The sequence below is a fragment of the Zingiber officinale genome, chromosome 1A (assembly GCF_018446385.1).
Source record: "Zingiber officinale cultivar Zhangliang chromosome 1A, Zo_v1.1, whole genome shotgun sequence".
Classification (NCBI taxonomy): domain Eukaryota; kingdom Viridiplantae; phylum Streptophyta; class Magnoliopsida; order Zingiberales; family Zingiberaceae; genus Zingiber; species Zingiber officinale.
Window position 1 is genome coordinate 141,418,948 of NC_055987.1, and position 27,858 is coordinate 141,446,805.

A 27,858-nucleotide genomic window follows, 5' to 3' on the forward strand; every position below is an offset into this window, starting at 1 on the left:
GTTCAACGAATCTCTAAGTCCCAGTTCTCTGCCATTGCTAGTCAAGATTCTTCACCTCAGCACAAAAAGTTGCTAAAGGTCTACTTAGCCAAGGAAGCCATGTAAGGGTCAGGAAGGAGGCTCCTCAAAATTGCTTCTATGATCAACAGTTCTTAAGTCTGTATACTTGAATATTTCTAGTGCTGTTGTTTTGTATTGAGCTAACTTGAACTTAAAATATGATAAATTTCATTCCTTTTCGTTATCCTGAAGATGCATTCTAGAAATAATTATCTGTTTCTCTTTTTCCCTTGATTTGAACTCACCTTGATTCCACCAGATAGAACTCTCAAATTGGCCAAAGCGTCCTGAGCATATCGCTTGGTGTTGGCATTCCCATACTTCATAGCTCCAATCAGTGCCATCACAAGACCTTGATCATTTGAATAGTCCATAGCAATCATCTCGACTTGGAAAAACTTTTCCAGTAATAGTGTAACATGTTCTTGGAGTTTTCCTGGTCGCACCTCTTTGAACAAATGTATCATAGCATCAAAGACGCCAAGCTGTTCTAGCTCCTCTTTCGCATTCTTAATGCTTTGAACATCTAGGAGAACTGTGGAAAGTGCTTCCACTGCAGCTAACTGAACATCCATATTATCGTCGCCCATGAGATCAATCAGTGGCTTGATTGCATTTCCTTTTAGTAAACAAAAGGAATTACATTTGTCGCATGGAGCTTCATGTAGTGGGCATAAGATAGGAGCCATTGTTCTTCTTCCACATAGTAAAAGGAAGGGAGAACAAAGGCCATGCTGTAGTTGAGGTTCCAAAAGGTCAGTAGCAACTGAGGCCCTTATGGACTCAGAAAGGTACTTCAGACCAAGCGCAGCTTGGTGCTTCCATCTGCTATGCGAGTGGCTGCTCAGTTGTTCTAGGAAGATGCTCATGATCTGATTTTTCTGGACTATGGCAATTATCTCCAGGTCAGAACTCCTCGCATAATGTAATAGAAGGCCGAGCAGTCCATACACAATTCTTCTGCCTCTTCTGGAATTCCTTCCTGAAGAGTTTGATTGTTGCTCTATGAGCTTAGCTATTGTCCATGCCAGAAGATCATATCCAAGGCAGTTCGGATCCTCTGGACCAGGGAACCCTGGACCACCCCTGGACCACAAACTCCGGTTAAAAAGCTATCACGTGCAATGCGCGTGCACGTGGAAACAACACTCCCGCAGAAACGCAGTTCGGATCCTCTGGACCAGGGAACCCTGGACCACCCCTGGACCACAAACTCCGGTTAAAAAGCTATCACGTGCAATGCGCGTGCACGTGGAAACAACACTCCCGCAGAAACGCGCCCATTTGCTTGCAGCCCTAACTTCTCGCGATTCTTCCACCTCCGCGCTCCGCCGGCGACCAGATCCGTCGCAGACCCTGGCCCCTCCCCGACGCCCACCTCTAGCGTCTCTGCAAGGCACGTGCAAGCAAATGGGCGCTCAACTCACACGAAACGCAAGCATCGGCAGTGTTTCTCGCGAGCCCTAGCATCCCTCCTCCCCAAGTCCGCCGAGACGAAACGTGTAGCTGCAAAACAGGTGGAGCCCTAACCTCACGCCCAAACGACGAGAGGCAGCGAGCTCTAGCCTCAAGTCGCCATCTTCCACTCTTCCACGCGAAACACAAGCTCTGCCCTAGCCGCAAGTCATCGTCCCCGCATCTGCCATCCGTCGGCGCCATCTTCCACTTCTTCCTTTCGTCTCGCCATCATCCGCCGGGATCTGGTATCATTGTCAGTCTTCTTGCTCTTTAGCTTCTGACGGATGCTCTCCATTAAAACACGAGAAACATCGTTATGTCCTTGATTATAAGACTGTGGTTTTGCTTTGAGGGCCAGCAAACAATTCTTACAATAGAGGCCTTTTTACAGAATAAAATCCATCTGGAACTTTTTGCAAGTAACCACAGTCTTATAACTATGGATTTTACAACGTTCTGACAGTTTGTGCCAACGAAAGCTTGTTTTCTATTTTATTGTCTTTGCTTGAATTCCTAACTATTTAATTGTTTGAGTTCTGCATATGCCAATTTTAGTTGAATGTTGTTGATTAATTCCCTACATGATACAGCACATGTACAAATTACTCTTTACAAAAACAAAATATAACTGACATTGTTTGAAACATTTTACATCTTTATATTGTGCTATTATATATTATGGATTGTCATATGATATTGGAATGTGGTTGTAACAGTGATTAGCCTGATATATATGTATCTGTGTATATTCTGTGTTTGTGTGTTTGTTGCATGCACATGAAAGTAGGATTGAATGCTACGCAAGAGTAACTGTTTAACTGTTTGTTGTAACATATTCTAATACTTTGAAGTTATACTGTTGATTTGAGTTTAACTGTTAATTGCTTATGCATAATATAGGTTTCACCTTTAATGTTGATATTGAAGTTATAAGAACATCAACATCAAGTAACTCTGATGATTGGAAATAATTTGTATTCAGATTGCAGCACTGAATTCAAATTCAACATCAAGTTCCAATTTGTACTCAACATCAAGTAACTCATTGTTTACAACTTTGAATTATAACTTTGAGCTTATTTATTTTTTAAAATTTATTTAGCATACAATCTATGAACATTAAAAAATATTTGAACTTAAGTAATTCTTGTTTGCTTAATAGGTTGGTATTTCATGGCATCATCAAGTTACAACTCCATCGACAATACAAAATTTGAATATGTACCATGCAGGGATTGCGGACAAAGAACAGTGGTTTGTGTTTCTAGATCGAGCAAAAATCCCGGAAGAAGGTATTATCGATGTGGGCAGCATGGCTGGCAAAAGTGGGTGGTAACCGATACTTTTTCTGATGAAGACAACAGTGAAATATGCCGTGGAAGGTTAGGAAAAATTGAGTCAAGGTTAGGTAGTGAACCCATTGCTTCTCGTGAGCATAATCTAGGAAATTCAAATGTACCATCAGTGGTTTGGATATTAGTTATAGTGAATCTGACTCTTTTGGCCGTTTACCTTATTACTTTGTTGGTTCGGTCTTGTTAATTAGTGTTGAGTAATGTTGTTATTGTAATATGACAGATTAACTGTTTGTAAGAACCAGCTGAAGGCTAATTGATTTATTAGTTCAGGTGGTTAATTAGTGTTGACTAATGTTGGTATTGTAATGTCATAGGATAATTAGTTCTTTTGTTAAGATGGATGTTGTGGAACTTGTTATATAATGGTTTGGAAATTTTATAATGATTTATTCTGTATTGTTGTTCTTTCGGTATTTTATTCTCATCTCTGTAATGTTCATCAAGGGTTGATTGGTTCGCTTGTGTTGCAATGGTTGCTTTTGATGTCCGTGTGATGCTTGGTGCCAACGGTTTTGTTTGATATAAGCTTGTGTTGCAATGGTTGTTTGCTCAATCACAGCTCAAGGGTCAACAGACTTGGAAGCATCAAGTTGAACAAACTCTCTTACAGAATCAAAACTGTCGTACGGCAAGCTCTTCAAGGGACTTTGGTTTCGTTATCGGATCTAGTAGCCTCCTCAAGGGACTTTGTCTACCTTTACTATTCCTGGTTATTTGATCTCCATGGGAATTGTACAGAAAAGAGATCAACTCGAATAGTTCTTCCGATGAGCCAGCCTTCAAACTAGAACTCTTGCTCATCTTATTTGCTCAGTGCTAGATTGATAAACTGTCGACTTCTTCCCTGCTGAAGCAATTGCTTTGGCTTCAAATTTTCTTGGTTTCTGGGTGGTACAGGACTCAAGTTTCTCACAAGAACTCATGAGAAAATAACCCTCATGTTATTCAATTTGCTGTAACTTCTAACCAAAAAAATTCTGAAGTTGATAGTAGAAAACATAAAACACAGACTTAGCTGATCGGAGAGGGCCGTTGGTATTGGATCGGTCTGCAGACCGATCCAGTGATACTGTGGGTATTGGATCGGTCTGCAGACCGATCCAGTAATACTGTGGTTAGCTGATCGGTCTAGTGACCGATCAGTAACCAAACAGTAGTGTTCTGTGAGTTATCTGATCGGTCTGTAGACCGATCAGATGGGATTCAGATAACAATAGGGGATCGGTCTGTGGACCGATCCCTGATCGATCCACAGACCGATCAGAAGTCTCCCAGACCGATCAGGACATATCCTGATCGGTCCAGAGGGCTATGGATCGGTCTGCTGACCGATCCACAACATGATCAAAGGTCCTCAGGAGACTTTAAGGAAGGGAAGATAAGAAAGGTTACGAAAACTCAATTGACGTCCTCAAAAATACTATTAAAAGAAGACAAATGAATACTCCATTCTTCTCTTCTTCTAAAAAACATGATCAGTAGCTTAACCATGCAAAAAGAAAATTAAGAGAGGAGGAAGTAGCTTAATCTGAAGACAAGACAATAGGGGCAAAAACATGCTGCATCAAGAAGTCCATTAGTTCTGCGATGGTCCAAATTATATAACATAACATAGAATCAATAATGTGCATCTTTAACATCTTTAACATCAGCTGGGTTGAACTTCAGGCCAAGCTAATATAACATCTTTAACATCATGTAACATTGACCTTGTGTTCAAACAAATAATAAAAACATCTCCATTGTCAATAAGAGGACAAATACTAAAAACATTGACCAGAATTTTTCAAGCAAGATGTCTGGAAGACCAGTGAAGATGCTGATAGCTCAAGAGATGTCAACAGACATAAAGTCTAAGAAGAAACCACTCAGTGTTGTTGCTCGATTGATGGGTCTTGATGATGAACTAAAACCTCAGCCATGCCCAGAAGATAGCCAAAATAAGTCCCAATAACTTGTTCCTTCTCAGTCTCATCAAGCTGATCATCGAAAAGAACAAGATGGTGCAAATGAAGTTTGGCATAAATCAACTCAAAAGAGGGGAAGCTGTGAAGGTAATCAGAACGAGATAAAAATAGTACTTGCCTGTTCACAAAGCTGGATGTTCTCAGTTCAAACAGAGATTTATTTCTAAAATTTCTTAATGAACCAAACTCCCTGTTCACAAAGCAACTAAACAATAGATTAGTTGGAACCTAAAGTATTTGGAACCTGTCAAGAAAGGAAATCATATCAATAAATTAACTAGTATTTCAGGTGCACATATAAATAGACATAGGCACATACGAGATCGTTACTGTCTAAGGAGAGGAATCCGCACGAGGTGGTCTAGCAAATTGCACAAATGGGGATTGCACCTATAACAGTAAACAACTGTAAACTATTAGGAAGCCGAAACAACAATGTAGGTCAAATTTGCTCAGAAAGTTCATACAGATTGAAACAACAAGATTTAGACAGATATTATACATTTCATTCAGACTTAAAGAAACTTGTGATAACTAAGATGTATATATACCTGAGAAAGTTGTGATGCCAATAATGGTGGAAATTGAGTCTCAGTCATATTGAAACTACCAACAGAGCTACCAATTGTTGGCACATAATTTATAGGCTAAAACAAAAAAATAAAATACATTCTTAGATAGTTATAACATAAACTATCTTAGATTAACATAAGTAAAACAAATACCAACTTGGTGAATGATCCGGTCACATTGTACGCTGCCCACGGTGGAAATACTTTGATCTACACCCTGTGTTATAAACAAATAGAATGATTTTAGTTACAACAAATAATACCAAATAAACAAAATTTGCGAAGTTAAAGAATAGAAACTATTACAATTGTTGAAGCTTGGTTTGTTTTCCTCGTTGCTTTTCTTTTCCTTGAAAGCTTCTCTAACCCACCTTTCAACCTCTTACCTGACACCGTTTTTTTCTTCATTTTAATCCCTTTTACTCCAGTAGAGTTCCCTTCACCATAATCAAATTCCCTGGATGCTTGGCTCACATTTAATTGTTGGACATTTGATTCATTAACTTGTAATTTATCATCCACTATCTTACACAAGCTCAACATAGCATCTTTAACAAACATGTAGGTATCATCCCTTTCTGCTGCCTTGGTAACCAATTGAACATTCAACCCACACAACTCTTTGTAACGCATGTTTTGAAGTACTTTTGGATCCAAACTAGCATTGTTGGCCATTGAATCATTTACTCCAAAATATCCAATTTTTGCTTTTCTTGTCCACCTTTTCAATACATAATCACTTGGGATCTTCATGATATTATTCCACGTAAATATTTTCAGAATATGAGAACACAAAATCCCAGCAAATTCAAATTTTCTACAGCTACACTCAATCTTTTCACACTTCTTATCAAGTGTAACTATATGATGGTTTTTCTTTTTGTGAGGAGTAACTTTATATTTTGCAAATGTATCAACATCCTCACAAATTTCAAGATTAGAATCATGAGATAAGCACCACTCCTGTTGAAAACACTTGTATACCTCAGGAGTATAAATTTCACTAGCATGCTTTAAAATCTCAATTGGAAACATTAAATAGGGAACAGTTGTATTTGATTTGAAATCAGCTTTTAATTCCTCATATCGACGATCATCAAGAAGCCTTTGGAAGTGGCTGAAAAAGTCTAAAAACTTGTGTTTATAAGTGACATATTTTTTCACAATACTATTCATGCTCTCACTTCTTTGGGTTGTAGTCATATCTGCACAAAACATTTTTCGTCCATATACTAAAGCCCATTTTTCCTTGATGTTGTACATGCGCCTCAACCAATCATTGTCTTCAAGTGCATACTTGGCTAACATCATGTTCCATGCTGAAATAAAATCTTCCTCTTCATCAAAATCATATATACATGAGGCAAAATCTTTAGCAAAATCTCTAAACATAGAAAAAACTCCATTCAAATGTATGGCAGCATTTTGATAAATATGCCAAATGCACAAACGATGATGTGTTTCAGGCCATCTGGAAGCTAACGCCTTTGCCATTGCTGCATCTTGATCTGTAAGAATAGTAGTTGGCTTTTTCTCACCCATAGCTCTAGTTAATGTATCAAATAACCACTCAAAAGTCAAACTGGTTTCATCATATAATAAAGCGGCACCAAATAGTATGGATTGTTTATGATGATTAACGCCTACAAACAATGCAATTGGCCGACCTTCATTGTTCTTTCTGTAGGTTGTGTCAAAGCAAACAACATCTCCAAAATTTGCATAATCAGCTCTCATCTTAGCATCAGACCAAAAAATATTAGTAATCAAATCATCTTCATCAACTTGGATAGCATAAAAAAAATTAGGATCCTCGAATTGCATTTTTTGCAGATATTCCAATACACCCCCTGTATCCCCAACTCTCATATTTATTGTTCTTTTGGATCGCAAGTAGTTTTTATAATCTTGAGGAATAAATCCTAAATTCTCCCTCCCACCTACTTGCCTCACCATAAGATCATGAGATGATTTTGGGGGGATTCCCACATCACTTGCCATCTCAATCTGTATCGCTGCAGAAGAAGATATATTCCTATGACTTCTGTAGAGGTGCGTTTTATTTGGACTTGAGAGATAATGATTATGCTCTTTAACAAACTGTACCACAGTAAACTTGCTTTTTTCCGATTACAAATCTTCATTTTAGCCTCACAACCAAACCTTGTTTCATCACGACTTGCTTTGACATAAAGATCTCGTTTGTCTTTTCCTCTTTACCTTGGGCACAACAATAAAAGACCCTATCAAGTAATTTACCCGATTCATCCTTGTGGATTCTACCTCTCCTTACACCAAATCCAACCTTTTTAGAATATGCCAAATAAAATTGATATGCATCTTCTTCTGTTTCAAATTCCAATCCTAGTTGTGGTATATCCAAATCGGTTTCAATGTTCAAGCCTATACAAGCAAACAAACAAAGCAAGATGGGTAAAAGGAAAATTTGATATACTGAAGCTCAATACATTCTCAATATGATTTCTATTACCTTCATTAATATCATCAAAGTCAACTTCACACATATCCTCGTTTGAAACAAAATTCAAACGACGACAACTTGTAGATTCACCCTCCATGATAATTTCTTTGATCCTGTTAATAAATTCCAATCCTTAATTTGCTACTGATCATTCACATAACCAAGATCAGAATTTCAAATCTGTTCTTATAACTTCAACATGAACATTAAAGAAATAAGCTTATTTATAACTTCAAAGTTCCAACAAAATTTAATGGTTTCTATTCAATTACTTTTGCAAAACAAGGGATTGGTCAAGGCTAATTATAAGAATTGGTGATACTGCTAATTTACTTGCACGCCATTTATCATTCCTGAATTTGAAAAAGGAGATGAAACTACTTGTTACTATGACCTTGCAGCAACCAAAGTACAAAACTGATAGAGACAAAAACAGAAGAGCATCAAACGAATGGAACTAACCTCAAGATTACATGGAAAGGTGAAGATAATAGAGAGTATAAGTAAATCAGAAACAAAACATTCAAACGAATGTTACATAAGAACTAACCTCAAGATTACATGGAAAGGTGAAGATAATAATAGAAGAGCATCAATTTTCTGTAACATAAGATGGCATTGAAGGTCTTACATTTGATTGGAACTAATTCCAATGAATCCTATGAACCAATAGACTAGTTGGTCTCTTTAAAGTCAACTTTCAGAGACCAGAATTACTCACGTTTGTTGGAGGCCGAACTTGTTCACACCAGCAAATGGGAAATCAGCCCTAACGGCGGAAGAGCTTGGGGCGTCGCCGGTCGCGGGCAGGGTTGTGCCTCGGAAGAGCTTGTGTCGTCGCCGCCGGAGGATCCCGGTTGGTTTCTGCGTGAGTCGCGGAACCAAAAGGCCGCAGGGGGCTGTCACTTCGTCGCCGACGCTAGAGGTGGGCGTCGGGGAGGGGCCAGGGTCTGCGACGGATCTGGTCGCCGGCGGAGCGCGGAGGTGGAAGAATCGCGAGAAGTTAGGGCTGCAAGCAAATGGGCGCGTTTCTGCGGGAGTGTTGTTTCCACGTGCACGCGCATTGCACGTGATAGCTTTTTAACCGGAGTTTGTGGTCCAGGGGTGGTCCAGGGTTCCCTGGTCCAGAGGATCCGAACTGTATCCAAGGACTGTCTTGACTTCATCATCTGAGAAGGAAAGGTTAGCAAGCAGGCATGCAATTTCGCATGTCTCCTCGGGAGAGCTATCAGCATCTAGCAATTTTATCCTCAATGAGACAATCTTGACATAAGCTCTGAATTCTTCCGAAAATGCATGCCCCAGCTTTTCGGATAACAAACTTAGAAGTCTACAAGAATATACTCTGTGCTTAATCTCTGGGTGTTCAACATAATGTACTAAAGATTTAATTCCATCACTGCTTTTAATGCAAGAAGCTGATATATCTGCATCAACATAAGTAAATAATAATATACTTGAAATAACCAGAACATGAATTTACCTACAAAATTTCAGATTTTATAAAAGAGCAAAGAAAGCTGAAAATCAATAGGATTGAACCATCAAGAACCTACGTTTCGAAGAAGTTAGGAGAAGAATTAAGAAAATAACTTGATGTAACCAGAAAATATTGACAGAAAAATTTGGTCAAACAGTTTGTATGATGACCTAGGCAAAGTCCTGTCAGTGTGGAAGAAATAGGCTCTGAAATTAAACCAAAAAAAAAAAAAACTCTTTTAAGTTGATGGTGGATGAGATATCCATTCATTAATTGATATCTGATCAGACAACAAAATGATACAGATTGGTTTTATTACAAAATATTATTCACGAATAAAACTAATATTATGATTGACAGGAAATGGACATGTACTATTGCAAGAGAAAGAATGAACAGAGTGGAATTTCATTTATGAACACGATGAATAACAATTTGGAAACTTATCAAGGTAAATTGTTTGTAATGATTGTATTCTGATCGCCAATATGACCTCAAAGTATTAGATATGAAGGCAGTCTAACTCTACAAAGCTCACCTGATGCTCGAGGAGAAGAAACAATTCCGCAAAGAATATGTAGAATAGCAGCTTGACATCTACAAGATGAATTAGACAGAAGATCCAGCAGTTTATGCATTATGAATTCTGATTGCATATGATGTCCTTCTTTGTCAGCGAAAGAAAATTCCCAGTGTCCAGATTTGGAGACAATGTTAGCGATAGTCGATGCTGCCAATTCATTGGTCTCAGTAAAAAAATCTTGCTGCTTTGAAAAAAGGATATTTGTAAGTGCTGGAAGAATGCCAAAATCTACTAGTATAGCAGCACTTTCATCCAGTGTTGACAAGTTAACCAAGGCATGTAAGCTAGATTTCTTCTGCTCTTGACTGCACGAGAGCATATCTACCAGGATTTGACCTCCTTGTCTAGTAATGTAATCTTTGCCGATGTTTGTTAAACTCATTTTTCCAAGGAGAGTTGCCGTCTCCAGTTTAATATCTTCAGCCCCTAAAAACAAAAAGAGTAAATGTTATTTGAAAGGAACAAAATTATTAATATGAAGTACAAAACTTCTTTAACATTCAGAAATATGTTGTCTTGATGTCTTCACTATCTGAATCCTTGGACAATTATTTAAATAACACGACTAAATTATTAAAATTCATTTAACTAATTAACATGTGAGCTAATCTTAACTCCGCCTATGGCGAATTAGTCATGACCGGTCCCAAATCCGAATAAAGGAGGAGGGATGCATTAGCTTGCTAACTAGCATTAAACTATGACAAATGTTTAATAAATGAATTCATTAAACTATTGTGCTAACGCTAGGTTGTTCCCCGAAAAGAACGCGTTGCAAGATCTATAACGTCTTGGCAAAGACCGCTACATCTCCAAAACTCAGGTGTAATGCTAAATATGCAAGAGTTCGCGTTGCAAGTCCAACTGTAACGTATCGGCAAGAACCGCTACATCTCCACGAGAACTTGAGTGTAGTGTTAAATAGATAAGAGTTCTCACACCATAGGTTGGATAAGAACTAATAGTCTAAAATTTGGAACATGCAACATAAGAACTCTCACCGATAAATCAATGGAGATAGTAGACACGATGATTAGGAGAAGAATTAGTATTTTATGTGTACAATGGATCCTTCCCCGGGACCCCGAATAGCGGGAGCTTCGTGCACCGGGCTGCCCTTTACATGGTATCAGAGTGCAAAAAAAAAAAGACTACCTGCACTACCCTAATTTACAGTCGCGTCGCCCTAAGTTACTGCAGCCGCCCAAAATCAACATCTCGCCACCATGTCTGAAAAAATTTCTGAAAAATCCAATGATACCAAGAAATTGGTAAAGGTTGCTGCAGCCCTGCCACCTACTTCAGAATCTCCATTCAGATTACCACCATAAAATTGAATGGAGAAAACTTTCTATACGAATGTATATTCATGGAAGAAAGAAAATTGGCTATTTGTCAGGAGAAAAAAGGCAGCCTGAGATCGAGGATCCAACCTACCTAACATGGGATGCTAAAAATTCTATGGTGATGACTTAGTTGGTGAATTCAATGGAGGAAGATATAAGCTCTAACTACATGTGCTATCACATGACTAAGGAGCTTTGGGAGAACATTAATCAAATGTATTATAACTTGGGTAATCAATCTCAAGTATATGAATTAACGTTGAAACTTGGAGAAATCCGCCAAGGTGAGGATAGTGTTACCAAGTATTTTAACTCATTGAAATGTCTTTGGCAAGATTTGGATTTATTTAATGATTATGAGTGGAAATCACCGGATGATTGCAAACATTATAAATAGGTGTCGGAAGATAATAAAAATTTTAAATTCCTTATTGGTCTTGATGTTGAGTTTGATGAAGTTAGAGGCAGGATAATAGGCAAGCAGCCCCTTCCTTTTCTAAGATTTGTCGTGAGGAAAGTCGTTGCCTTGTTATGCTTGGCAAAAAAAATTCCAACCGCATGATTGAAAATTCTGCCCTTGCTGCTCAAAGCAAAACTGATAGGAACTCTTCAAAAAGGGTTGAGGGAAAGACACGTGTGTGGTGTGAACATTGTAATCAGTCGTGACATAGTGGAGACATGCGTGAAAATTCATGGTAAACTAGAAAACTGGAAGGGATCACATGAGGGCAGATTCAATCATTCATCTGCTGCCCATGAAGCTGAACTTGTTCCCTTTAACAATGAGCAGATGAATCACCTTCTAAAGCTGTTGAAATCCAACTCTGGATTTTTGGGTACTCCTAATGCTTCCATTGCGCCAACAAGTAGTGATGCAATAGCTCTCACATGTAACTTTTTAACCCCTTAGATTATCGATTCAGGTGCTTTTGATCATATGACCAGTTTGTCTCATTTATTTCAAACTTACATCCCTTGTTCTGGTCATGAAAAAATTCGTGTAGCAGATGGCTCATATTCCCCTATAGCTGGTAAAGGTTTGGTTAATTTATCTAAAACCATCTGTCTTAAATCTATTCTTCATGTCCCTAAACTTGCATGTAACCTTCTATCAGTTAGTAAATTATCCAAAAATTCTAATCGTAGTGTCATCTTTTTTGAATCCCACTATATTTTCCAAGAACAAAGCTCGAGGAAGCGGATTGGCAGTGCTAAACTAATAGATGACCTCTACTATTTTGAAGATTCAACTCCAAAAAATACACTCAAAGTCTCACTAGTACTAATTCGACCTCTATTAAGGATCAAATTATGCTTTAGCATTATAGACTAGGACATCCTAGTTTTCCTTATCTTAAAAAATTATTTCCTAGTTTGTTTCATGGTTTGGATGATTATAAATTTTATTGTGAAAATTGTATTTTATCAAAAAGTCATAAAGTTGTTTATCCTTCAAGACCTTATCACGCTTCAAGACCGCTTTATTTAATCTATAGTGATGTTTGTGGTCTATCAAAAATCAATACTTTGTATGGTAAAAGATGGTTTTGTGACTTTTATAGATGATCATACTCGTCTATATTGGATCTATTTGATAAGCAAAAAATCTGAAGTTGAAATTTTATTTAAAATTTTTTACTACATGATTGAAACTCAATTTCAAAGTAAAATTGGAATACTTCATACTGATAATGGAACATAATATTTTAATGAAGTTCTTGGAAATTTCTTGAAAGAAAATGGCATTCATCATTCATCTACTTGTGTTAATACACCTCAATAAAATGATATTGCTAAGTAGAAAAATAAGCACTTACTGGAAGTAGCATGTGCAATTATATTTTCTAGAAATGTTCCTACATATCTTTGGGGACAAGCAATTTTAAATGTATCATACTTGATAAATAGAATGTCTATTCGTGTTTTAAACTATACTACACCCCTAAATTGCCTTAAGCAATCAAAACACGTATTATATCCCTGGTTTAAAGTGTCCTGTCGAGACGGTCGAAATGGGCGAAGCATCTCATTCCGCCTAGCGACTGGCACCAACACAACCCCAGCACAAACCCACGACACCTGCGACGTGTTGCGCGATCTCGTGGCCATAGCGGAGGAGTCGCTCGACCCCGCAACAACAGCGGAGGGGTCGCATAACCCTTCCAGTACCTCTGCGAAGGCGTTGCGTGACCCTGCGACTGTTGCTGAGGGGTCGTACGACCACCGCAATCGTGTCAGAGGAGTCACGCGATCTCGCGACCATGGCTGAGGAGTTGTGCAACCCCGTGGCAATGGCGAAATCACGTGAGCTCGTGAGGGGCGTCGGATTTCGAATTTTTTTAAATTAAACTTAGGTTAATTATTTTAATCAACTACTAATTATGATGGAGATAATCTAAAGAGGTTTTATTAAACCCTAATAAAATTATCTAATTAATTTTATATTTTATTTATTTTAATTTAAAAATTATAATAAAATTTTTATTTATTTATTTATCTATTTTCATATCTTTTCTTTTCTTAAAGATTATTTTTTATATTGTTTATTTTGTTTATTTTTTAAAATATTTATGTTAAATATTTTATTTTTTAATTAATATATTTTATATTTAAAAAATACCGAAACTATATCGGCACGGCACGATACGATACCAAAACTATATCATTCTGATCCAGACCGAAATCCTGACACGAGTCGAAATTTTAAACCTTGATTATATTTACTCTCCCACCTAAAATATTTGGATGCATGGTTTATGTCTACTTATTAAGTAAAGGACTGTCCAAATTAGATCCAAGGGCTGAAAAAATGTGTTTTAATGGGTTATGCTCCAAACATGAAAGGCTATAAGTGTTTTAATCCAAACACTAGGAAGACTAACGTAACTATGAATGCTACTTTTTTTGAACATCAACCTTATTTCTACAAAATTTCTCTTTTGGAGGAGAACCAACGAGAAGAAATTTTTTGGGATATTATTCCCACTACTTTACCTCTACCAAAACCTATACATTGTGAAAATAGAAATAAAACTACTATCCCTAGTTCCATTTTGCCTAGCATTTTTGATTCTACCACAGGGGAAGAAGAACTATATGAAATTCCAAAGGAACATAATACAGAGTTCCATGTCTATACGAGGAGAAAGAATCATTAAAAGAGTAGAGCCTACTACTCCTTTAGCACAGGATGAATCTAACACATTGGGTAATGAACCTGGAGAAAATTCAGGTACTCTAAACACTTCTTCAACAAATATTCCTAGTCGAGATAAATTATCTGTTTATGATAATGTTTCTAGTCCTAATAACCTGTCTATTGATCTTGATATTCTCATAGCTAATCGAAAAGGAAAAAGCTTATGTATTGACTATCCAATTTCCAAATATTTATCCTATGGTAAGCTATCAAAAAGATATACAACCTTTATATCCAAAATTACTGACTTGTTTGTACCAAGGAGCATTCAGGAAGCACTCAATCATCCAGACTGGAAATCAATAGTAATGGAAGAGATGAATGCTCTAAAGAAAACTGGAACATGGGAAATTGTAGATCCACCTAGTGATCATAAAATAGTTGGATGTAAGTGGGTGTTCATAGTAAAATTGAGAGCACATGGAGAAGTAGAAAGATACAAAGCAAGACTTGAGTTCAAAGGATTTACACAAACATATGGATTGGACTACCAAGAGACCTTCGCTCCAATTGCAAAAATAAATTTCATTCGTGTATTATTATGTGTAGCTGCCAATTGTAACGGGCCCTTGTTGGATATAAGTGATGTGAATGGAGAAGAGGTGAAAGAGGAAAGAGGTTCCATTGTGAATGAGACTTTAGTCCCACATTGGGAGTTTCATGGCATGTTGGTTGGTTATATTGATTCACATGCATTGAGGATGTGAACAAATGCATGGGAAGAGGCTCTCTCTCACGCGTAGGTGCGCAGGGGTGCAAATCCAGGCCCGGATTGCACTAAACCATGTTGACTCGTGTGCGGGCACGACCTGCGCACATTGAATGCCAGACCGATCAGGGCAATATTTTTCCACGTAAACTTTTTTGCTGCTTATGTAACGAATGCATTAAAGAAAGATTAATGTAGTCGAGTAAAACGTTAACGTTATACAACTGGCAAATAATAATCATTAAACGATCATTAACGCTGCCCATTGATCTGAGCTCCTATATAAGGAGGTTGCGACCACAGACAAAAGGTTACGCACATAAGAAAGAAAAATAGCAGAAGCTCTCCACCTACATTCCCTCCTCCTCTGTCGTGCAACTTTTGCTCGGCGGAGTGCCCGTGATAGTTCGGGTACCACTCAGTTCGTCGTGACCATCAGTGCTTGGTGGGAATCACGGTTAACCGTTGTATCCTGGGAAACAAACAACCTGAGGAAACCTCGAAGCACAGCCGAAGGTGGGACGAATCTGTTTTAAGAAAACTGCATATTGTAGGCCTCGGTTCACACGTTTGGTTGCTCGAATTGCTCGCCCGGTTGCAACGCCCGCTCGGCCTCATCGCCCGTCCGGTCGTCTTGCTAGGCAAATTTTGCTCGACAGATAACTCGATCGGCTTTTCTGTCCGGTCAGCTGTACGCGCGCTCAACTCGCCCAGCCTCTCCACTCACCCGATCGACCTCTCTGGCTGCTCGTTCGATCACCCTGTCTGCTTCGCCTGACCGGCCTATCGATCGACCTATCTGATTGCCCGACCGGCCTCTCGCTCAACCTGTCTTATTTCCCAATCGGCTTATAGCTCGGCCTGTTCTCCCAACAGGCCACTAACCCGGTCGACTTCTCTGTCCGGTCGAACTTGCTCGGCCTTACTACCCAGTCGACCTCTCTGCTGTGTGACTCGGACGCGGGGTTGGTCGCTCACCCGCTCGGCCTAACTGCCCAGTCGGCCGCTCTACACTCTTCCCGATCGGCCAATCTACTGTTTGCTCGCCTAGCATTTAAGTCCGCTCAGACTTTGCTGCTCAAACTCGGAGCTCGGTCTGTACTCAACAATTAGCATAAACCAGACCCTACTGGCAGCCTAAGATTATTAGCTCAGGTCATTTCAACAGATAAATAAATTTAATTCAGCATACTCCGTAAATCTTCTGCAGCAGATTATTTTGTCCAACAATCTTGAAACAGATTCGCTTCTGTTGAGATGTTCACTGAATAGAATGTCGACAACAAGTGAAGGTCTCCTCCGCCCCGATTGAAACGGTGTCAATCAATCACGGGAAAAAGCCAGAGAAGTTTAGGGGACTAGACTTCAAAAGGTGGTAGTAGAAGATGTTCTTCTACTTAACCACGCTCAATCTGGCTCGGTTCTTGACCGAGAACCCTCCCAAGCGTGTTGAGGATGCTGATGCGCAGATTATAAGTGCAGTAGAGGCATGGACTCATTCTGAGTTCCTTTACCGAAACTACATCCTTAACTGTCTTGTTGACTCGCTGTACGCAGTGTATAGCATGAAGAGAATGGCTAAGGAGCTGTGGGAGTCCCTGGACAAGAAGTACAAGATGGAGGATGCAGGGCCGAAAAGTTCATCATGACCCGATTCCTGGACTACAAGATTGTTGACTACAAGACGATGATCAGCTAAGTCCAAGAACTTCAGGTGATCTTGCATGAGATCCACTGAGAAGGGATGATTTTGAGTAAAATCTTTCAGGTGGCTGTTATCATTAAGAAGCTACCTCCCGGCTGGAAGGGCTTCAAGAACTACCTGAAGCACAAGCGGAAGAAGATGAATGTGGAGGAACTCATTATTAGACTTCGCATCGAAAAAGACAACAAGAGTTTAGAGAGAAAGTTGTTCTCTCTAAAATTCCAACGTGGTCAAGCACGGTCAAAGCTCGAAACGGAAGAACTCCAAGTCTTCCAAGATGGGACCAGAGGAGGCAATAGCAAGAAGAAGTTCTCTAGGAAGTGCTTCAACTGTGACAGAGTGAGTCACAAATCTTCGGAGTGCAGAAAGCCAAAGAAGCAGGAGGCCAACTTGAACAAGGGACCAAAAATGGACGACCTTTGTACTGTGGTCTCTGAACTGAACCTCGGTTCAAACTCGTGGCAATGGTGGATTGATATTGGAGTCACTAGACATGTGTGCTGCAACAAGGAGCTGCTCCACAACTTCGAAGAAATCACTAGAGACAAGCTGTTCATTAGGAACTCAGCAAACTTGGACATTATGGGCCAAGGAACAGTGGTGCTGAAGATAACCTTGGGTAAGGACCTTACTCTGAACAATGTGTTGTATGTTCAAGAGATTCGGAAGAATCTAATGTTCGGATCATTGTTAAGCAAGTATGGCTTTCACATTATTTTTAGTCGGACAGAGTTGTATTGTCCAAGAATGGAATATTTGTAGGAAGGGGTTATGTTTCTGATCGGTTATTCAAGCTCAATGTAATGGCCATTAGGTTTAAGATAAATAAAAATGAAAGTTATTTCACTTATATGCTTGAGTCTTCATATTTATGGCATGATAGACTAGGACATGTTAACTATAATGTGTTGTGTAGATTAATAAATATACAAAGCATACCTACATTCCACTTTGACTCAAAACACAAGTGTGAGATTTGTGTTGAATCGAAAATGACAAGGTCATCCTTTAAACATATTGAAAGAAATAACGAACCACTTGATCTAATCCACATTGACGTGTGCGACCTAAAAAGGTACTCCAACATGTGGTGGTAATAAATACTTCGTCACTTTTGTAGATGATAACACAAAATATTGTTATGTGTATCTTCTCAAAAGTAAGGATGAAGCTATAGAGAAATTTTATCTCTATACAAATGAGGTTGAAAACCAACTTAATAAAAAGATTAAGGTGGTTCGAAGTCACCGAGATGGTGAATACGTATGTTCGCTGAGTTATGTGCTGAACATAGAATCAGACACGAAACAACAGCTCCTTATACTCCTCAGCAAAATGGAGTTGCTGAGTGAAAGGACCGAACTCTAAAGGAAATGATGAATGCTCTTATATTAAGTTTTGGACTGCCAGAGTTCATGTGGGGGAAGCTGTGTTAATAGCTAATTACCTTTTAAATAAGGTGCCCCGAATAAAGATAGATAAGAGCCTTTATGAGTTGTAGAATGAAAGACAATCGTCCTACAAATATTTACGAATGTGGGAGTGTCTGCCAAAGTGTTAGTGTCTGATCCGAAAAGGATTAAGATAGGACCAAAGACTGTTGATTGCATATTTATTGGATATGTACAGAACAACAATGTGTATCAATTTTTTATGTATGAGTCACAAATATCGGAGATACACAAGAACTCGATAATAGAATCGAGAAATGTCTCGTTCTTTGAGCAAGTGTTTCCGTATAAGACCCAAGAGGATGCTAGCTCCTCAAAGCGGACATATGAAACACAAAGTGAAGATGATGATGGAGGTTGAGCTTAGACGGAGCAAAAGAGTTGGGGTAGAAAAATCCTATAAATCGGATTTTATCACTTTCATGTTGGAAAATGAGTCCCGAAGTTACTCAGAAGCTATAGGCTCTTCTGATGGACCTCATTGGAGAGAGACAATTGCATCTGAGATAGACTCTATCTTGCAAATCACACTTGGGAACTTGTGGATTTTCCTCCTGAAAGTAAACCACTAGGTTGCAAGTAGATCTTCAAGAAGAAAATAAAGTCAGATGGCACACTTGGTAAGTATAAGGCCAGATTGGTAATCAAAGGATATCGACAACGAGAAGACTTTGATTACTTTGATACGTATTCTCCATTGTCAAGAATAACTTTCATTAGAGTATTGTTGGCTATTGTCGCTCTATGGAATCTCGAAATACATCAGATGAATATAAAGACTGTCATTTTAAACGGGGATTTAAAAGAGGAAATCTACATAGAGCAACCTGAGGGGTTTTCTATGCTAGGACAGAAAAACAAGGTATGTAGATTGGTGAAGTCATTATATGACTTGAAACAAATACCAAAGCAGTAACATGAGAAATTTGATAATGTCATGAAGTAATGTGGATTTAAAATTAATGAATATGATAAATGTGTCTATATGAAAGTCACAGAGAATGACTACGTCATCTTGTGCCTATATGTAGATGATATACTTATCATTGGAAGTAATGATAAGATAATCAAATCCACTAAAGATATGTTGAACTCAAGATTTGACATGAAAGACATGGACCTAGCTGATGTGCTTCTAGGAATCAAAATTTTTAGGACGACAGAAGGACTTGTTCTTAGTCAGTTCCATTACATGAACAAGATTCTTGAGAAATTCACCAAGGGTGATCGTTGGCACGAACGTCGATAGATACGAGTCAACATCTATCGATAAATCGAGGTGAAAGTATCTCTCAAATAGAGTACTCTCGAGTGTACCTAATGAGTTGTACACGACCAGACTTGACCTACGCAGTAAGTAACTGAGTAGATACACGAGTAATTCCGGTGTTGAGCACTGGAAAGGGATAACAAGAGTACTGAGGTACTTGAGATATACTCGTGAATATGGACTATATTATACGAGATATCCTGCTGTGATCGAAGAATACAGCGATGCGAGTTGGATATCTAACATAAATGACTCCAAGTCTACGAGTGGATATGTATTCACTCTTGAAGGTGCAGCCATATCCTGGAAATCTTCTAAGTAAGCGGTAATAACCAGATCTACGATGAAATTTGAGTTTTTAGCTCTTGACAGATGTGGTGAAGAGGTTGAATAACTACAACAATTCTTAGAAGATAGTCCACGATAGCCGAAACCTATGCCGGCAATTTGCATACATTACGATAGTCAATCAGCAATCGGTCGAGTATAGAGTCATCTGCATAATGGTAAGTCTAGGCATATACGCCGTAGACATAATACCATTAGACAACTACTCTCAATGGGAGTTATCATTGTTGACTATATGAAGTCAAAAAATAACCTAGCGGATCCACTAACCAAGGGGTTAAACAGAGAGTTAGTTGCAAGCTCATCACGAGGAATGAACTTGATGCCATTGTCAGCGATCAGTGCAGTGGGCACCCAACCTATGCTGACTGGAGATCCCAAAAGCTAGGTTCAAAGGGACAACGAATTTGCACTGACTAGACATACTGTGGGGGTAGCCCAGCCCAATAGAACAGTAACTGGATCAGGGTAAGTCGATGGATTTTTAATGATCAAGAAGAGTAGATGGCTACTCTCGAGGGATCACTTATGTGAGAAATAAGTGAGTCTGCTTCAAAGAGAATTAGAGGCACAATTCTTAGAGCTTCTCACAGAACCAGGCGTGTTCATGGCCAAGAACGAACCCATTCATGAGAACTGAGTTGTATCAGGAAAAGTCTTGGGTGAGATATTTCAATGCTTACACTAACGACAGAATAGTTCAAGGACATCGTATCTACTATCAGCCAGTAAGCAAACAGATCTTCACAAGGGAAGGTTCAAAGGGTAAAACCAACCTATCATATATTGGACTCAACTACTGAATGCTATCACATACCCTATCTCCATTCATGTGGGGGATTATTGGATATAAGTGATATGAATGGAGAAGAGATGGAAAAGGAAAGAGGCTCCATTGTGAATGAGACTTTAGTCCAACATTGGGAGTTTCATGATATGTTGGTTGGTTTATATTGATTCATATGCATTGAGGATGTGAACAAATGCATGGGGAGAGGCTTTCTCTCACGCGTGAGTGCGCAGGGAGTGCAAATCCAAGGCCCAGATTGCATTGAACCATGTTGACTCGTGTGCGGGCACGACCTGCACGCGCCAAATGCCGAACCGGTCAGGATAAAATTTACCCAAGTGGAACAACCAATATTTTGCCACGTAAACCTTTTTGCTGCTTGTGTAACGGATGCATTAAAGAAAGATTAATGCAGCCGAGTGAAACATTGGCGTTACACAGCTGGCAAATAATGATCATTAAATGATCATTAACATTGCCCATTAGTGTGAGCTCCTATATAAGGAGGTTGTGACCATATGCAAAAGGTTACGCACATAGGAAAGAAAAGCAGCAGAAGCTTTCCACCTACGTTCCCTCCTCCTTTATCGCGGGTACCACTTAATTCACCGTGACCATCAGTGCTTGGTGGGAATCACGGTTAACCATTATATCCTAGGAACAGATGACCTGAGGAAACTTCAAAGCATAGCCGGAGGTGGGGCGAATCTGTTTCAAGGAAACTACGTATCGCAGGCCTCGGTTCACATGTCTGGCTGCTCACATCGCTCGCCCGGTTGCAGCGCCCGCTCGACCTCATCGCCCGTCTTGTCATCTTGCTTGACGAAATTCACTCGACAGATAACTCGGTCGGCCTTTCCGTCCGATCGGTTGCACGCGCGCTCAGCTCGCCCAGCCTCTCCACTTGCCCGGTTAACCTCTCTGGTCGCTCGTTCGATCGCCCTGTCTGCGATCGGCCTATCTGCTTCGCCCAATCGATCTATCGATCGACCTGTCTGATTGCCCGACCGACCTCTCGCTCAGCCTATCTTATTTCCCGACTGACCTATAGCTCGGCCTGTCTGCTCTCCCGACTGACCTCTAACCCGGTCAGCTTCTCTGTCCGGTCGAACTTGCTCGACCTTACTACCCAGTCGACCTTTCTACTGTGCGACTCGAACACGAGGTTGATCGCTCACCCGCTCGGCCTACCTAGTCGGCCGCTCTGCACTCTTCCTGATTGGCCAATCTATTGCTTACCCACCCGGCCATTAAGTCCACTCGGACATTGCTGTTCAGACTCGGAGCTCGGTCTGCACTCAGCAATTAGCAGAAACCAGCCCCTGTTGGCAGCCTGAGATTATCAGCTCAAGTTATTTTGACAGATAAGTGAATTTAATTCGATGTATTTAAATTCAACTAATACTCGTAAATCTCCGGCAGCAGATTGTTTTGTCCAACAACCCTTACACCAATTAGATGTCAAGAACGCCTTTCTAAATAGAGTGTTAGAAGAGGAGGTGTTTATGAACTTGCCACCAGGATTTCAAGAGTGTCTCGACAGTAGAAAAGTTTGCAAACTAAGAAAGTCTTTATACGACCTTAAACAATCTCCAAGAACTTGATTTGAACATTTTACGAAAGCTGTAAAAAGCTATGGATACTTTTGAAGCCAAGCTAACCATACAATGTTCTATAAAACCTCTAATAAAGGTAAAATTTCCATCCTTATTGTCTATGTGGATGACATCTTAATAGGAGATGATATTGAAGAATTGATACATTTGAAGAGAGATGACATGAGATTTTGAGATAAAAGACCTACTACCACTAAAGTATTTTCTAAGTATGGAATTTGCAAGGTCTCGAGAAGGAATCTTTGTGAACCAAAGAAAATACATTTTAGATCTACTCAAAGAGATGGGGTTTCTAGGATGCAAAGTTGCTGAAACTCCAATTGAAGTTAATCTAAAACTTAATCCTGCTAAACCTGAAGATGTGATTGAAATAGAAAATTTTCAAGGTTGGTAGGGAAATTAATCTACCTATCACATACTCGCCCTGACATAGCATTTGTAGTCTGTATGGTAAGCCAATTTATGTACTCACCAAGACAGGAACACTTTGATGCTACACACAGAATATTAAGATATCTCAAAGGAACCCTGTGAAAGGTTTGATGTTTAGAAAGCACGACAACCTATAAATAGAAGTCTATACTGATGTGGATTGGGTTGGTAGTACTACTGACAGACGATCAACTTTAGGTTATTGTACATTCTTTGGGGGGAACCTTGTTACTTGGCGAAGTAAAAAACAAAGTGTTGTCGCTCGAAGTAGTGTGGAGGCAGAATTTAGATCTCTTGCACATGGAATTTGTGAGGCAATTTGGATAAAGAGATTACTAGATGACTTGAAGATATCGTTTACGTTACCAATGAAAGTTTATTGTGATAACAAAGAAGGAATTTCAATTGCTCATAATCTAATTTTACATGGCAGAACGAACAATGTTGAAGTTGACAAACACTTCATCAAGGAGAAAATTGAGTGTGACCTAATCTGTGTTTCATATGTACCAACTACTCAATAGATAGCTGATATACTCACTAAAGGGTTGCACAAAAAATAGTTTGAGGCTCTAGTAAACAAGCTAGCTATGGAAGACATCTACAAGCCAGCTTGAGGGGGAGTGTTGAAAGATATGATATTATACACAGAATATTTCACACTATTCTATATGATTGTATGTATCGTTTTAATTGATTATTGATTGATTTAGTTTCCTAGAATAACTCCATTGACTTAGTTTCCTAGAATAGCTCCACTATATTGGTATATAATTGTATATTGTATTCTTTCTTCTATTATTGAGAATAAAAAAATAAATTCTCTCAGAGACCTACTATGTTATATGAAGCTGAATGTTGGGCTATAACTCGAGCACATGAGCAGAAGATGAGAGTTGTAGAGATGGAGATGTTAAGGTGGATGTGTGGACATACGAGGATGGACAGAATAAGAAACGAGAGCATTAGAAAGAAAGTCGGAGTTGTATCTATTGAGGGAAAACTTTGAGAGACGCGTTTAAGATGGCAGACATGTACTTAGACGATCAATAAATGCTCCAATTATGCAATGTAAAACTATAACAAACACGCACATCAAACAAGGAAGAGGAAGACAAAAAAAGACTTTGTTAGTAACAATAAAATAAGATAAAATTTATTTAAGTATAGATGATGATATAGTAGGGGATAGAGTCCAATGACGTAAAAGGATCCATATAGCCGACCACACCTAATGGGATAAGGCTTGGTTATTATTGTAACATGTGAACTAATCTTTAATGCAATGGTAACAGCCAAGAGAAAGTTTATTGTTCCATGTTTTTGCGTTATACAAAAAAAGGTAATTAAATATTTATAATTTTAAATGCCTAACAAGTTTGCTATTAGCAATCTGAACTCCTCAATAGTTTGAGAAAATAGGGCGCATTCAGGATCCTATCTCCCTTTTGTAATCTCATAATACAGAAGTAACATACGATCACATATATTGGAGAGAATTTATAATTTTAGCTACATAAACCCAAATCAAATAGTAGAATAGTTGGATTCATACCACTGCACAATCTAGTCACTAATGGTTGAAATCTTCCAGCCATAGCTAAATGCTGAACATTGTCCTCAACCTTTTCAAGGTTTGCTAGTACTTCTTCAGCCAAATTTGATAATGTGGGATAATCTGGATTTTCAGCTATGCTTGACAGAAGAACTAAAGCCCCTTTCTCCAGTGCTATTTTGGTGCAATAATCAAGTTCATTAGAGAATTCAAGCAATAGCTTCAAAGCGTACTCCTTTTCCATTTCTGACCGCCCAGTGAGGCTACGAATTACCAGTTTAATTATACCCTCTTCAAGCATGATTTGCTACACAGTATGTCCCCATGTTAATCATGCTATCATAACTAGGAAGAAATTCAGCAAAATAAAGATGAGACCGAAGATAGGAATAATCAAACAACTCACTGCATGAACATCACATAAAACTACTGATATTTTATCTGAACATAATTATCAAGAGTAAACACACTATTAGAAAGAATAATCATTTGGAAATCATGCAAACATTTAATATTGTACAGTTAGAAAGAGAGAATAATTAACAAAGTTTCAACATGACAAAGATACTCTTGCTTTCTTCAGTTTGACAGATTATATGCATTATGCATGTCACTCAGAAGGGACCCTATTCTTAGCTTTGCCATATTCAGATACCTATTTGCTGAATAAAAAGGACAACATGGAATTGCAATGTAAAACCAGAGGTTCGATGATAAATCAGGCACTTTCATAAACCCTGTCACTTTTGTCTAGGGTAGTATATGAATATAATATTCAAGAATAAAATTGATACTCAGCTCGACAAGAGTTGTTTGTGTTTGTTTGAACAGAATACATATAGATAGACATGATTTTGAACATTCGTGAGTTTGGCTCAATAATGTTCATAAGTTGTATCTATTTTTTTCTGAGATTATCTATAAATTGTTAAAAATGAGAAATAATATAAGCATTATTTATTATATAAATGATTTAACTAAATTATAATGAGCTATGCTGTCAGTTGAACTTTGATAAAAGGTCGTGCTTGGATCAAGTTCCACAAGCTTTTCAATATACAAGTTTGAACAACCTCAATAAGTTAAAAAAATAAGTTCGAATATTCAAGCTAAGCTCAGCTCCTTTACAACCCTGCTTTTGTCAAACAGGATCTAAAGGCCTTGCTGAACAAGAATCACAGCCTTTTTCCATAATGGAGAATAATGTAATAGAGGAATCATTCCTCATATGAGGAACATGAAACATCAAAGAGACTTAATTTGGTCCTTTCATGCTGACCCCAGGTATGCCTAGAAGGTAAATGGGGATAGTTTAGAGATCAGCAAACAGAAAACATGGAGAAGTGAATATGAATATGGACGCAATTCACGTCGAATAAAGAAGAACCCTAGTGCTAGTGTTTCCATATTGATAAACAACTAGTGTGTCACAGCTATGCATCCCCTTATTAGCCTAGAAATAAGATCATATGTTAGCATAGCAACAGCCAGACCTGATCATTTGTAAAACATAGGTGTATCGGCCTATCAGGAGTACCTTACTTTCACCATCTTTCACCATGCTAAGCATCACCATCAGTGTTTTCCCCCTCAACTCTGAGCCAATCTTACTTGACTGGTCCTTCAACTGCCTCACCAGTAGATTGACGATGCCAGAATTCCTCACCTTATATCGGTATGCAGGGTGCTCCTCAGAGATCCTATATACGTTATCCAGCACCATCTCTATGCGCTCGACAGGGCATGAAGTTTCTTCTCCAAGATACTGCAACGCTAATTTAATCTGGATTTCCACATTCCGGTTAACCCACTCCTCGATTGCACCAGACAGACCAATGTTTGGCTTCAGCTCTAGCGACTGTAGTATCAGCCCGGTGACAGGACATGTTGGATCACGCTCATCTTCCGAGCAACGGTCAAGCCAATGACGGATTGCAGCACGCTCGTACGTCTGGGAAGACTCTATGACTACTGGATCCTTCATCACCTCCTTCGTCAGAGGGCAAAGGAAGTTATTGAAGGGCGAAATCTGCGCTTCTTCCTCGAAGCTACTAACGACCAAACCGCCCGCAAGGCTTGGCTCCCTCGACCAGTCATGAAGCGTCTTCTCAAGGGAGACCAAGATCCGCCGCTCTGCCACTGAGCTCAGGCCGGACAGATCCACCTTCAGAAGTTTGATTTGCTCTCCTAGCTTCGTGTGATCGGTCGGATCAATCCCGAGGGCGCGGGCGAGGTCCATGACAGTAGCACTCAACACCGCCTTGGAGCTCTGCTTCGCATCCGCCGCAACCCTTTGGAGGCCTGCATAAACCCTCTCCTCGGTGTCTGTGACCTGAATCAAAATCACATTTTACTGTCAGTGGAAGTAGCCGATCGGTTTGTTGGATACATTAAGGAGAGAATGGCACCTTGTGATGTGGCTGGTCCATGTCGCGTGAGAGGTCTGAAACCTTTTTGCGGAGGTCAGGGAGGGTGGATAGCGGAGCATCGAGGAGGGCAAGCCAGGCGGCGATGGAGGTCGCGCGGCTGCTTAGGACCTCGAAGAGGGGAACACAGTGGATCAGGATGTAAATTGGACTCCGGGTACGGTAAACAGATATAGTGGGTCGAGCAGCGTCGAGATCAGCGGCGACGCCCCCCAGAGCGGTGCGGACGGCCGGGGAGGACAGCAACTCAGGCTCGCGCGCGAGGCGGTGGACGATGCACTCGAGTCGCCGGGCGAAGTCCATGAATCGGCGCGCGGTGTCCCAGCGGTTCTCCTCTCCGCCGGCGCATATCTCGGCGAGGAAGAGGGCAATGCACTCGAGCGCCGCCGCTCCGCCGTGTGACGTCATCGATTCGACGCTGGACCGAGTGAAAAGTATGACGACAACATGTCGTCTTAATAAAGCCTCAAAGCTCCACCACGCGGATAGACAAACCCAAACTATCCCGTCCTCTCATTCGTCATTCCCTTCGCTCCAAAAAAGCATGCCCATTCAGCTCTCCGTGTTTGCTGTTCTGGCAGAGCGAAGTCATGCGTACCAAAGGGTGCTCGGATAACGCGGCATCGAGAAACGACGTGATTGGTGCGTTGGGAGTGAGGACCAAGTCGCAAATTCATACGTTGACTTGTAGTCAAACCCCAAGCGCCTGGCTGTTTGACTCATCTGGTAACGGACCAAAGTGGAGTAATTTTCTATTGCTTTAAGAAAAGAAGGCCTCGTCATCGTACAAGAGATTTGGTTGTAAGTCATGCCTTCTCAAAAACCAGTTCGGATCCTCTGGACCAGGGAACCCTGGACCACCCCTGGACCACAAACTCCGGTTAAAAAGCTATCACGTGCAATGCGCGTGCACGTGGAAACAACACTCCCGCAGAAACGCGCCCATTTGCTTGCAGCCCTAACTTCTCGCGATTCTTCCACCTCCGCGCTCCGCCGGCGACCAGATCCGTCGCAGACCCTGGCCCCTCCCCGACGCCCACCTCTAGCGTCG

The 27,858-nt window shown here is 39.8% G+C and overlaps 2 protein-coding genes across 5 annotated transcripts; both read right to left on the bottom strand.

The window, feature by feature from the left end:
- Nucleotides 1-27,324, bottom strand: LOC122036285 (U-box domain-containing protein 43-like). Its single transcript, XM_042595569.1, has 6 exons — nt 26,790-27,324; nt 25,919-26,713; nt 24,382-24,688; nt 9,916-10,386; nt 9,050-9,324; nt 1-1,118 (listed from the first exon to the last, which is right to left on the bottom strand). The coding sequence occupies exons 1-6, from the start codon at nt 27,213-27,215 to the stop codon at nt 270-272; spliced, it is 3,123 nt and encodes a 1,040-aa protein (XP_042451503.1). The 5' UTR covers nt 27,216-27,324; the 3' UTR covers nt 1-269.
- On the bottom strand, nt 4,437-6,896 carry LOC122036266 (protein FAR1-RELATED SEQUENCE 9-like). Of its 4 annotated transcripts, XR_006127342.1 has the most exons (6): nt 5,722-6,896; nt 5,573-5,632; nt 5,395-5,490; nt 5,163-5,233; nt 4,962-5,033; nt 4,437-4,855 (listed from the first exon to the last, which is right to left on the bottom strand). XR_006127342.1 is itself a non-coding variant. In XM_042595558.1 (5 exons), the coding sequence occupies exons 1-4, from the start codon at nt 6,805-6,807 to the stop codon at nt 5,177-5,179; spliced, it is 1,299 nt and encodes a 432-aa protein (XP_042451492.1). In that variant the 5' UTR covers nt 6,808-6,896; the 3' UTR covers nt 4,962-5,048; nt 5,163-5,176. The 4 variants fall into 4 exon arrangements, 2 of the variants coding, with proteins under 2 accessions (XP_042451492.1, XP_042451485.1); XM_042595558.1 differs by lacking the exon at nt 4,437-4,855 and having other exon boundaries at nt 4,962-5,048; XM_042595551.1 differs by lacking the exon at nt 4,437-4,855 and having other exon boundaries at nt 4,968-5,087.
- Nucleotides 27,325-27,858: the final 534 nt, after the last annotated feature.